General features: G+C 43.9%; 1 protein-coding gene across 7 annotated transcripts in view; it reads right to left on the reverse strand.

Annotated features, from left to right (window-relative positions):
* The window catches only part of ttc38 (tetratricopeptide repeat domain 38), a 95,520-nt gene extending 90,765 nt beyond the window's left edge, over window positions 1-4,755 (reverse strand). For 4 of the 7 annotated variants that reach the window (XM_086008940.1, XM_086008938.1, XM_086008934.1 and 1 more), the window contains exon 1: window positions 2,457-2,546. In XM_086008940.1, the coding sequence (XP_085865066.1) occupies window positions 2,457-2,486 (30 nt within the window). In that variant the 5' untranslated portion in view covers window positions 2,487-2,546. Of the gene's footprint in view, window positions 1-1,941; window positions 2,027-2,456; window positions 2,547-4,622 lie in introns of those variants that run through there. The other 3 variants (XM_086008935.1, XM_086008936.1, XM_086008937.1) reach the window with 3 other exon arrangements.
* Window positions 4,756-13,318: the final 8,563 nt, after the last annotated feature.

Raw genomic sequence — 13,318 nt, forward strand, 5'->3', positions numbered from 1 at the left:
AAAGATCAGAATTGTTTGTGTGCAAAACAGTGGACACCTGGGAATTATTAAAAAATACTCGGGGAGCTGACTTTACTCTTCATGCCAATGCTGGGCACCCGACAGGCACCTGGGTACGTCCCTGACACAGGCCCACACCCTAGCAGGGCTTTGAGCGGGGGTCAAGGAGCAGAAACAGCAGCAGAGTTACAGTCCCTAGAAGCTTGCAGCTACATTTCTAGTGGCCGGCATCAGGGCCTTCTAGCTGCTAACCACCTGCCCCCACGCGCCCAGCCACCATCAAGATCAACCTGAGAGGAAATCTTAAAGTACCTTTTGTCTCTGATTGTCTGGGCTGCACCAGGACCCCTGAAGATCCTCCAGACTGTGGAAAGTCCCAACATCAGGTTCCTTCAGGCATCCCTGTGTTTGGGCACCCCACAGGCAGGCTAAAAGTAAAATGATGTTGTAGGCTGGGGACATCTCCTCCTACTTCATTAATATTCTTACACTGGGCCTGAATCTATCCTTGGTGCTGGCCCAGTTACGTTATTTTAGGGAATCCCAGGGCAGTGTTGTGGGTGCAGAGACCTGAGACACTGGTGCTCACTGCACCAGGGAACTGGGTATTCTCCAGGTGCAACAAAGAGGAAAATCTGACCTAATAATTTCAAACACTTTATAGAATGGAGCAACAGTAAGATAGCAGTCTATTCAAGGAGTTCAGGCAGCTTGTGTATAGAATAATGGATACCCTGGAATTGTTAAAATGCTGGAATGTAATCAAGGGGTTCAATAATTTACACACAGAATAGACAATACCCGAGAGTGATTTCAAGGCCATAATTAAATGAAAGACTTGAATTAACATCATAAACCAGGAGAGCAAGAGATTTATGACATTTATCTGAAGCTCTCCATGAATTAATTTACTGTACTTCGATGGTTGTGTTTTGGGGCTGTTTTCTTTTAGTTTTGTAAAAGCATATGCCCACAGCAAGTGGGTCCTAGGCTTATTAAATTTTAATGCACTTTACTACTGCAAAATAATAGTCACTGGAGTGTTCTGGAGTGCGCTGGCTTTAGCAGTCCTTGTATCTGTCAGCGCACTTTGTCTACAGCTTACCTTGCAGTCTCTTAGATTAGAATGCACCATCTCTTGTCCATTTTTGTTATTTTTTTGTTTTCTTTTAAAGGCTGTGATCTTCTATCACGGCCTACCAACTGGTGCCAGCTCCTACCAAAACCAACTACTGTATGTGGAAGCTAACCTGGCAAACTGTTAGAAACAGATTACTCACCTCGCCATTAGTTGGTGCTATTTATCAGGAACTCAGTAAGCTGATAGGTCTAACGTTCTGTTCAAATATTTAATTGGATGCGTCTATGGGCAACATCGCGTATTGGTGAAGGACTTCAATTGACATCATAAAGCAGGAGAGCAAGAGATTTATGACATTTATTATCTGAAGTTCTCCATTAATGAATATACTGTACTTGGATGGTTCTGTTTTGAGGCTGTTTTCCTTTATTTTTGTAAAAGCATATGCCCACAGCAATTTTTATTTTAATGCAGTTTATTACTGCAAAATAAGTGTCACGGTATATAACTCATTAAAAAAAATTCTACTACAACAGTTTGGCAGAAACTAGATCGAAGGCCAGGATTCCCCATTCCAGTAATTTCTCAATCCCAACCAGAGCATGTGAGCCTTTTACCCAGAGAAACAGAGGATTTATGTCGGATAATTACCTAACTGGCCTTTACACTGCATCTCCCTGGAGGGAAGTTTCTGCTTCTACAAGATCAATACCAACTGGACATGCTGGACCAGCAAAGACAGGGGGAAATCGTTCAGGTTAACAAAGACGGAGCAGAAAAGGATTTGAGCTACATATTCAATAGGGAAGGGTTTTAGATTAACAGGAAGGAAGGAAGACACAAGGGAGATCTGAACTCACACTCACTAAGGGCTGCAGGTCCAGAAACCTTGTCTAGCAGTATGGAGTAGTTGAAAACGAGACTTTTGTTGTCCGTCCGCCGCCCACCTCCCAAAAGAAAACAGCAGGCTATGCCCCACCCCCGCTACAATAATATTAGAGGTGCTTGTAATGTAAAGGCACACAGAAAGTAAAAGAAAACAATGTTTAGTTGTGGAAAATTGCCAGCAGCATAACAACATAGGATCTTTAAATGGTTGAACTATTTTACTACAAAAGTATTTAAATTATTGAATAGAGATTTCCGAGTTGGCTTTTGAACTACTTCTTTGTCCCAGACGGTGTGGAAGTTCTGCAGTTAATTCTTAAACATGTCAACACTTTTTCTCCGAAGCTTGCAGCCTTTTTTTACTGGGCTGTTTCAGTGCGTGTTCTTTGGACATTGTACTGTCTCAGATCTTTAGTTGTGACGCAGTGTTCTGACTTTATTTAATAGCAGTCCTTGTATCTGCCATCGCACTTTGTCTGCAGCTTACCTTGCAGTCTTTTAGATTAGAATGCAGCATCGCCCGTCCTTTTTTGTTAATTTTTTCAGTTTTCTTTTAAGGCTGTGATCTTCTATCACGGCCTACCAGCTGCTGCCGGCTCCTAGCAAAACCAGCTATGTGGAAGGAAGCCTGGTAAACTGTTAGAAACAGATTACTCACCTCGCCATTAGTTGGTGCTATTCATCAGCAACTCGGTAAGCTGCTAGGTCAACGCTCTGTTCAAACATTTAATTGGATGCATCTATGGACAACATCGCGTATTGGTGAAGGACTTCAATTAATATCATAAACCAGGAGATTGATGACATTTATCTGAAGTTCTTCATTAATAAATTTACTGTACTTGGATGGTTCAGTTTTGGGGCTGTTTTCCTTTATTTTTGTAAAAGCAGAGGCCCACATCAAGTGGGTCCTAAGCTTATTAAATTTTAATGCAGTTTATTACTGCAAAATAGTCACGATATATAACTCGCTAAAAAAAATTATTCTATTGCAGTTTGGCAGAAACTGGGTCAAAGGTCACGATTCCCCATTCCAGTAATTTCTCAATCTCAACCAGTGAGCCTTTTACCCAGAGAAACAGAGGACTCATGTCGGATAATTACCTAACTGGCCTTCACATCTCCCTGGAGGGAAGTTTCTGCTTCTACAAGATCAAGGCCAACTGGACGTGCTGGACCAGCAAAGACGGGGAAATCGTTCAGGTTAACAAAGACGGAGCAGAAAAGGATTTGAGCTACATGTTCAATAGGGAAGGGTTTTAGATTAACAGGAAGGAAGGAAGACAGAAGGGAGATCTGAACTGAACAGCACACGATAGCAGATTCGCTGACCTGAGCTGTAAAATACCTTTGGAAGGGCTAACCATTTTGGTATCTCAATGAACTAAAATCATTTGTTTCAAGAGAATGTTTCCCCATAACAGATTATTTTATTTGTGTAACTGTGTTAAAGACTTTCCACTCCTCTTTCACCACACACCATTCTTTTCAGAAGATATTCAGAGCACCCATGTAAAAGGACCAGAAGGCAACAAGGAAAAAACAGAAGGACAATATTATCCAGAAGCACAATATTATCCAGAAGCACAGGTTCAGCTTTCACATGTATATTAATGATGAAATATCAGCTCGCCTCCCCTTCTACCAACCCCATAGCCAATGCCAGCATCTCAAGCTGCTTTTCTGACAATCAGACCTGAATAAGCCGAAAAAAAAATCCTTCAGCATATCAGAAAAACCAAAACCATTCTCTTCAACGCCCTCTATCTATGAACCTCTGACCGCAACAACATCTACCTCCCTGGTGGCCATCTCGGGCTCAGCCCAGAGCTGTGGAATCTTTGCGTATTGTTTGATCTGAAGCAAAGCTTCTTCCCTCCAATCCAATTTGTCACTAAGACTGCTGTACTATTTTTATCTATGCAACATCTCCCCACCATTGCCTGCGCTGCCCCATCTTTCCCCCTTCACCCCCAAAACCCTAATCTGCACTTTTATCACCTTGTGGCTGGAGCTCTCCAGTGCTTTGGTTGCTGGTCTCCCCATTTCTACCATTCGTGAACTATAAGTATTTCAGAATGGTGTGGCTTGTGCCCTCACACTCACTAAGGTTTGCAGGTCCAGAAACCTTGTCTAGCAGCACGGAGCAGTTGAAAACAAGACTTTTGTTGCCCGTCTCCCCGCCCCCCCCCCCCACCCCACCTCCCAAAAGAAAACAGCAGGCCATGCCCCATCCCCGCCCCACCACCCTGTTACAATAATATTAGAGGTGCTTGTAATGTAAAGGCACACAGAAAGTAAAAGAAAACAATGTTTGCTTCTGGAAAATTGCCAGCAGCATAAAAAACAAAGGACTTTTAAATGCTTGCACTATTTTACTACAAAGGTATTTAAATTATTGAATGCGATTTCCGAGTTGGCCTTTGAACTATTGCTTTGTCCCTGAGTGTGTGGAAGAGCCACAGTTTATTCTTAAACACATCAATACTTTCTCTTCTAAGCTTGCAGCCTTTCTTTAATGGGTTATTTCAGTGTGTGCTCTTTGGACATTGTACTGCCTCTGACCATTAGTCCTGACGCAGTGTTCTGGAGTGCGCTGGCTTTATTTAATAGTGATCCTTGTATCTGTCAGCGCACTTTGTCTGCAGCTTACCTTGCAGTCTCTTAGATTGGAATGCAGCATCTCCTGTCCTTTTTTGTTAATTTTTTCAGTTTTCTTTTAAGGCTGTGATCTTCTATCACGGCCTACCAGCTGCTGCCGGCTCCAAGCAAAACCAACTATGTGGAAGGAAACCTGGCAAACTGTTAGAAACAAATTACTCTTCCTGCCATTAGTTGGTGCTATTTATCAGGAACTCAGTAAGCTGATAGGTCAACGTTCTGTTCAAATATTTAATTGGATGCGTCTATGGGCAACATCGCGTATTGGTGAAGGACTTCAACTGACACCATAAAGCAGGAGAGCAAAAGATTTAAGACATTTACCTGAAGTTCTCCATTAATGAGTTTACTGTACTTGCATGGTTCTGTTTTGGGGCTGTTTTCTTTTACTTTTATAAAAGCATATGGCCACAGCAAAATAGGATTATTAATTTTAATGCAGTTTATTACTGCAAAATAATAGACGCTATATATAACTCATTAAAAAAATTCTACTGCTGCAGTTTGGCAGAAACTGGATCAAAGGCAATGATTCCAGTAATTTCTTAATCTCAACCAGAGCATGTGAGCCTTTTCACCCAGAGAAACAGAGGACTCATGTCAGATAATTACCTAACTGGCCTTTATACTGCATCTCCCTGGAGGGAAGTTTCTGCTTCTACAAGAGCAAGACCAACTGGACGTGCTGGACCAGCAAAGGCAGGGGGAAATCGTTCAGGTTAACAGAGACGGAGCAGAAAAGGATTTGAGCTACATATTCAATAGGGAAGGGTTTTAGATTAACAGGAAGGAAGGAAGACAGAAGGGAGATCTGAACTGAACAGCACACGAGAGCAGATTTGGTGACCTGAGCTGTAAAATACCTTTCGAAGGGCTAACCATTTTGGTATCTCAATCAACTAAAATCATTTCCTTCAAGAGAACGTTTCCCCATAAGAGATTACTGTATTTTATTTGTGTAACTGTGTTAAAGACTTTCCACTCCTCCTTCACCACACACCATTCTTTTCAGAAGATAACCAGGGCACCCATGTAAAAGGACCAGAAGGCAACAAGGAAAAAACAGAAGGACAATATTATCCAGAAGCACAGGTTCAGCTTTCACATGTATATTAATGACAAATCAGCTTGCCTCCCCTTCTACCAACCCCATAGCCAATGCCAACATCCCAAGCTGCTTTTCTGACAATCAGACCTGAATAAGCCAAAAAAAAATCCTTCAGCATATCAGAAAACCCAAAACCATTCTCTTCAACGCCCTCAATTACCTACGAATCTCTGGCCTCAACAACATCTACCTCCCTGGCTGTCACCTCAGGGTCAGCCCAGAGCTGTGGAACCTTGGTGTATTGTTTGACCTGAAGCAAAGCTTCCTCCCTCACATCCAATTTGTCACTAAGACTGCTTTCCTACTTTTATCTATGCGACATCACCCCACCATTGACTGTCGCTGCCCCATCTTTACCCCTTCACCCCCAAATCCTGAATCAGCACCTCTATCACATTGTGGCTGGAATTCTCCAGTGCTCTGATTGCTAGTCTCCCCACTTCTACATTTTTAGTGTGTGTTCGTTGGATATTATACACCACCTTGTAGTGTATGTGCCTTTAAGAGCCCCCTGTGTACTGTAATGCCGGTAATGGCCACTCGGGCTATATAAGCCTGTATATTGTGTTGTATCAGTTAGTTCACCTCCAGACTTTGTTCAGTAAATACCTGTGAAACCAACTCCTGCCTTCCATGTCTCTATTAACACACGGATACAACAGTGACGATGAATTGGAAACGGACTTACCTGCAATTCGGCAGCACCTCAAGGACATCGATTCCCCAGACGTCCAAAGTCGAAGAAAAGCAAGAAAGAAAAAAAAACATCTCTGGTTTCACCAGCTAGCCGAGCTGGTAGCAGGTACTGCAATAATCCTTCCTGGGCGGCGGGCTGGGGCTCCATCGGCTGGCTCTGCAGCGGGGCCGAGCAGCGAAGGCGGAGGTAAACAGAAACAGAGGGGGGGAGCACTCGGGAGACGGCCGGCGCTGCAAAGCAGGTCGGCGTTCGGACCAAGCAGAGGGGGGGGAAAGTCCCAGAGAGTCCGGCGGGAACGAGTCTCCACCTGTAAATAAAAAAACCGCGGAAAACAGCGTTGTCAGCAGCAGCAGCGACGGGAAAGCGCGGGAAGCGCCATTTTTTTTCTGCAGGGAAGAAAGGAAAGCGCGGGAAGCGCCATTTTTTTCCCAGGATGCCTAAGGCTGGCAATATTGATGCTTTCGATAACGATATAGAGGATTGGACCACATATGTGGAAAGAGTGGAGGTATATTGCACAGCAAATGGAATAGAAAATGATAAAAAGGCGTCAGTACTTCTAAATCTAATGGGCGCAAAGACATACGGGCTGTTACGAAACTTAATCACTCCAGCCAAACCAAAGGACAAGAATTTTAAGGAGATTGTTGATACCCTACAGGAGCACTTAAATCCAACACCGCTGCTGATAGCGGAATGATTCAAATTCTTCAAGAGGAATCAGCACAAGAATGAAAGTAACGCTGATTACCTCACCGAATTAAGAAAGCTATCAAAGCACTGCCAATTCGAGGCAGGACTGGCAGATTCTCTTCGAGACAAATTCGTCTGTGGTCTCCTAAGTGAAGGAACACAGAAAAGGCTGCTTTCTGAGAAAGATTTGACACTGGACAAGGCTTTCAGTATGGCTGTATCATACGAAGCAGCCGCAAGAGGAGCTGCAGAGATACAGCAAAAGACACAGGACTTCGGCACCCATGAAATGACACAGGGTTTCGAGAGATGTTATCGCTGCGGCAGATCCACCCATGACCAGAGGGACTGCTGGTTCAAGGACAAAGCATGCAAGCAATGCGGAAAGATTGGACACATTGCACGTGTATGCTGATCTGGACAAAAAAAATCCACGGACAGGAAAAAAATCAAAAAGGAAAAGTACAGAAAGGTACAAATGATGACGGACAGTAGCTCCGAAGACCAGAAGAGCAATAGCGACTCCGGAAACAAGAGACTAAGCTGTCTCAAATTACATAATGTAATTGCCAAAGAAGATTACCAGACCATTTGGGTTACCCTCACGATAGCGGGGTCCCCAGTTAAAATGGAGCTAGATACAGGATCAGCTCTGACCGTCATAAATCGACGGGATTACGAGCGGCTATTTCCGCATATATACCTTTAAAAGACACATCCATTATCTTGAAAACATATACGGGGCAGAAAGTATACCCCAAAGGAAAAATAAGGGTGCCTGTTGTATACAACGGCAAGGAAATACAGAAGTTGTATTTATACGTTCTACAAGATGGTGGTCCACCGCTGTTGGGACGTGAATGGATCAGGAAGATACGTTTAGACTGGCACTCCATTCAGGCACTGACGGTGACCAGTAAGAAAAAAAATGATGATGACGTCATACCTGAACGATTAAAAGACATCTTGGCCAACGCCAAGGAAGTGTTTCAAGAGAAACTAGGAACCTTGAAAGGCATCACCGCCTCAATAAAAGTGGAAGATGCGGCAATTCCCAAGTTTTTTAAGGCAAGGCCGGTGCCATACGCAATTCGTCCAGCAGTCGAGGCAGAGCTGGAGAATTTGGAAAAGGCAGGCATATTATCCAAGATAGGTTGGAGCGAGTGGGCAACACCCATCGTCCCAGTCATGAAGAAAACGTTGAATAATGATAAATCTGAAGAACAGAGAAAAATTCGCATCTGTGGAGACTTCAAGGTGACTGTAAACCCGGTCCTTCACACGGTACAGTATCCTCTTCCGAGGATAGAAGATATTTTCGCCTCACTACCCGGAGGGAAACGTTTCACCAAAATTGACTTGGCACAGGCATATCTACAGATGGAGGTTGAAGAGGCCTCTAAAAAGTATCTCACGATAAATACACACAAAGGCCTGTACCAGTACAATCGACTGGTTTTCGGAGTAGCATCAGCTCCGGCTATCCGGCAAAGAGCTATGGAGCAAGTCCTCCAAGGGATTCCGGGGACTCAATGCTACCTAGACGACATCCTTGTAACAGGAGAAAATGACAACGAGCACCTTGCCAATTTGGAGCAGGTGCTCACTAGGCTGAGAGAACGGGGCCTACGAGCAAATCGCCCCAAGTGCGAATTTTTCCAGAAACAAATATCATATTGTGGCCACATAATTAACAAGGAAGGGTTGCATAAGTCACCTAAAAAAATTGAAGCGGTCATAAAAGCCCCAGCACCTGAAAATGTCTCACAATTAAGGTCGTTCCTGGGATTGATAAATTACTATCATAAATTTCTACCGAACTTATCAACTCTTCTGCACCCTCTTAATGAACTGCTACAAACAGGAGTAATTTGGAAATGGAGCGAAGACTGTAAACGTGCCTTCCATAAATGCAAAGACTTAATCATGTCCAAGGAAGTTTTGGCTCATTACAACCCATCACTGCCAATCAGACTGGCATGCGATGCATCCCCTTACGGCATAGGAGCGGTATTATCGCATAGATTCCCTGATGGCTCGGAGCGGCCGATAGCTTTTGCGTCACGCTCATTGAACTCAGCTGAGCGTAACTATGCCCAGATCGACAGGGAAGCACTCAGCCTGGTATGGGGAGTGAAGAAATTCAACCATTACCTACACGGACAAAAGTTTACCTTGTTGACTGACCATCAACCCCTCGTCTCCATATTCAACCCTAAAAAGGGTGTTCCCATTATGACAGCACAAAGGCTACAGAGGTGGTCCCTTTTTCTAGGGGCACACCAATATGACATAGAATACAAAGGATCAAAACAGCATGGGAATGCTGACAGTTTATCGCGCCTACCGTTGCCAACGGTAGAAGAGGCACCTACAGTAGACCCAGTGGAGATGTTCCACTCTACCATAGTGGAATGTCTACCAGTGACAAATTCTGCCATTGAAAAGGAAACGAGAAATGACCCGACTCTCTCACGAGTCTACGATTTAACAGTGAAGGGATGGCCAGCACATGGCGAACCACTGTTGCCAGCATTCTCGCAAAGAAGAGAACAGCTGTCAGTGTGCCGAGGAACCTTGATGTGTGGATCCAGAGTGGTGATTCCACCCAAACTCCAGGATAAAGTGCTAAAGGAGCTTCACGAGGGGCATCTGGGTGGAGTGAAAATGAAGAACCTAGCCAGGGTGTTTGTATGGTGGCCAGGTATCGATGGAGACATCGAAGAAATGACCAAGAGCTGCCTAGGATGCCAGAAGGTCCAAAACGCTCCACCACAAGCCCCTCTACATCCATGGAAGTGGCCCTCATCTCCATGGCAAAGGGTACACATCGACTTTGCTGGTCCATTTATGGACTCAATGTTCTTAATCGCGGTTGATGCTCTCTCCAAGTGGCCGGAGGTAATAAAGATGTCCTCCACCACTACGGAAAAAACCATCACAGTATTAAGGACCATATTTGCCAGGAATGGGCTGCCTGAACAGATCTGTTCTGATAATGGACCGCAATTTGTGTCCGAAGAATTCAGGAAGTTCTTAAAAAACAATGGGGTTAAGCACTACACGTCCGCCCCATACCATCCCGCCACCAATGGATTGGCTGAAAGGTTTGTCCAGACCTTCAAGAAGGCCATAAAGGCCATGGGTAATGAAGACATAAAACTTCAGCATAAGGTAGATAACTTCTTGTTTGCATACAGGAATGCAACACATATGGTTACAAACCAAACTCCCGCCATGATGTTCTTCAATAGAAGCCTAAGATGCCGGCTGGATTTGATCAAGCCAAACATCAGAAGGGACGTGGAGGACCGACAATTTCAAGGCATGAATGAAAGGCCAACTAGAACCTTCCAGATAGGTCAATAAGTTTTGGCCCGGGACTACCATACCAAGAAATGGCAGCCTGGAACTATTTGCACACGACTAGGACCGCTGATGTATACCGTGGGCATTGGAGAAAGCATCATAAGGCGCCATGCTGACTAGATCATAGAGTCATCCGAAAAGGGACAACCTACACCACAACTCTATACGCCTAATGATGAAATAGAGATACCCATAGTATCTACCTCCGATCCGGTGATACTGGAACCAGATGAACCCGACACTGGCATTCAAGCCGAATCAGCCTTGCCAAAAGAACCTACTACACCACCAGAAACTACTACACCACTGAGGCGTTATCCGGACCGAGTCAGGAAGCCTCCAGAGAGACTGACTTATAATTGATTAACTGCAGCAATGTGTAGATTATTGTTTTTGTAACATGTAATTAATGATTACTTAAAATATTATGTACTGGTTGGCTAAAAGGGGAGTGTATGTGCCTTTAAGAGCCCCCTGTGTACTGTAATGCCGGTAATGGCCACTCGGGCTATATAAGCCTGTATATTGTGTTGTATCAGTTAGTTCACCTCCAGACTTTGTTCAGTAAACACCTGTGAAACCAACTCCTGCCTTCCGTGTCTCTATTAACACACGGATACAACACACCTCTGGCTTTTAGTTTTGACACAGTCTTCAGGAGTGTTCTGGCTTTATTTAATAGCAGCCCTTGTATCTGTCAGCTGTCTTTGTCGACAGCTTACCTTGCAGTCTCTTAGATTGGAATGCAGCATCTCCCATCCTTTTTTGTTCATTTCTTCGGCTTTCTTAAGAAATAGAAGCAGGAGTAGGCCATTCGGCCCTTCGAGCCTGCTCCGCCATTCAAAGAGATCATGGCTGATCTTCTGCCTCAACTCCATTCACCGGCCCTATCGCCATATTCCATGATGCCCTTACTAGCCAGAAATTTATCGACTTTTGTTTTGAAAATACTCAATGACTGAGCCTCCACAGCCCTCTGGGATAGAGAATTCCAAAGATTCACCACCCTCTGTATGAAGAAATTTCTTATCATCTCAGTCCTGAATGGTCTACCCTTTATCTTGAGGCTGTGGCCCTTGGTTCTAGACTCCCCAGCCAAGGGAAACATTCTCCCAGCATCCATCCTATCAAGCCCTGTAATAATTTTGTATGCTTCAATGAGATCCCCTCTCATTCTTCTGAATTCAAGAGAATACAGGCCTAGTTTACTCAATCTCTTCTCATACGACAGTCCCGCCATCCCAGGAATCAACCTCGTGAACCTTCATTGCACTCCCTCTATGGCAAGTATACCCTTCCTTAGGTAAGGAGACCAAAATTATACACAGTACTCCAGGTGTGGTCTCACCAAGGCCCTACATAATTGGAGTAAGACTTCTTTTCACCTGTACTCAAATCCTCTTGTAATGAAGGTCAGCATACCATTTGCCTTCCTAATGGCTTGCTGCACCTCCACATTCGCTTTCAGTGACTCATGTACAAGGACACCCAGGTCCCTTTGAGCATCTGCATTCCCCAATCTTTCACCATTTAAGAAATACTCTGCCTTTCTGTTTTTTCTACCAAAGTAGATAACTTCACATTTACCCACATTATATTCCATCTGCCATGTTCTCGCCCACTCACTGAGCCTGTCGATATCCCCTTGAAGCCTCTTCACATCCTCTTCGCAACTGACACTGATACCTAGCTTTGAATCATCAACAAATTTGGAAATTTAGTTACATTTAGTCCCCTCATCCAAATCATTGATATAGATTGTGAACAGCTGGGGCCCAAGCACCGATCCTTGTGGTACCCCATGAGTCACAGCCTGCCATCCTGAAAAAGACCCGTTTATCCCTACTCTTTGTTTTCTGTCTGTTAACCAATTCTCAATCCATGCTAGTATATTACCCCCAATTCCATGTGCCCTAATTTTGTTCACCAACCTGTTGTGTGGGATCTTATCGAAGGCCTTCTGAAAATCCAGATACACCACATCTGCCGATTCCCCTTTGTCTGCTCCACTAGTTACATCCTCAAAGAACTCCAATAGGTTTGTCAAACAGGATTTCCCTTTCATAAATCCATGTTGACTCTGCCCAATCTTAGTTAGTTTCTAAGCGCCCAGTTATTGCATCCTTTATAATAGATTCCAGCATTTTCCCAACTACTGATGTGAGGCGAACAGGTCTGTAGTTCCCCGTTTTCTCTCTCCCTCCTTTCTTAAATAGCGGGGTTACATTTGCTATCCTCCAATCTGCAGGAACTGTTCCAGAATCTATAGAATTTTGGAAGATGACAACCAATGCGTCCACTATTCCAATGGCCACCTCTTTCAAAACCCTAGGATGTAGGTCATCCGGTCCTTGGGATTTATCGACTTTTAGTCCCAGTAATTTTGCTAGTACTGTTTTTTTACTAATAATAATTTCTTTAAGTTCCTCATTCTTGTCACACCCTTGGTTTTGTCGTATTTCTGGGAGGTTTTTTGTGTCTTCCTCCGTGAAGACAGAAACAAAGTATTTATTTAATTTCTCTGCCATTTCCAAATTCCCCATTATAAATGTTCCCGTCTCTGACTGTAAAGGACCTACATTTACCTTCGCCAGTCTTTTCCTTTTCACATACCTATAGAAGCTTTTACAATCCGTTTTTATATTTTTCGCTACTTTGTGCTCATATTCCATTTTCCCTTTCTTTATCAATTTCCTGGTCCCCCTTTGCTGATTTCTAAAAAGATCACAATCCTCAGGCTGACTGCTTTTTCTAGCAACTTTATAAGCTTCCTCCTTTGAATTAATACTAGCTTTAATAGCAAAATACTGCAGATGCTGCA

This window comes from Somniosus microcephalus, chromosome 16 (assembly GCF_052327205.1).
Source record: "Somniosus microcephalus isolate GS21.2 chromosome 16, FLI_Smic_1.0, whole genome shotgun sequence".
In the NCBI taxonomy this organism is placed as follows: Eukaryota; Metazoa; Chordata; class Chondrichthyes; order Squaliformes; family Somniosidae; genus Somniosus; species Somniosus microcephalus.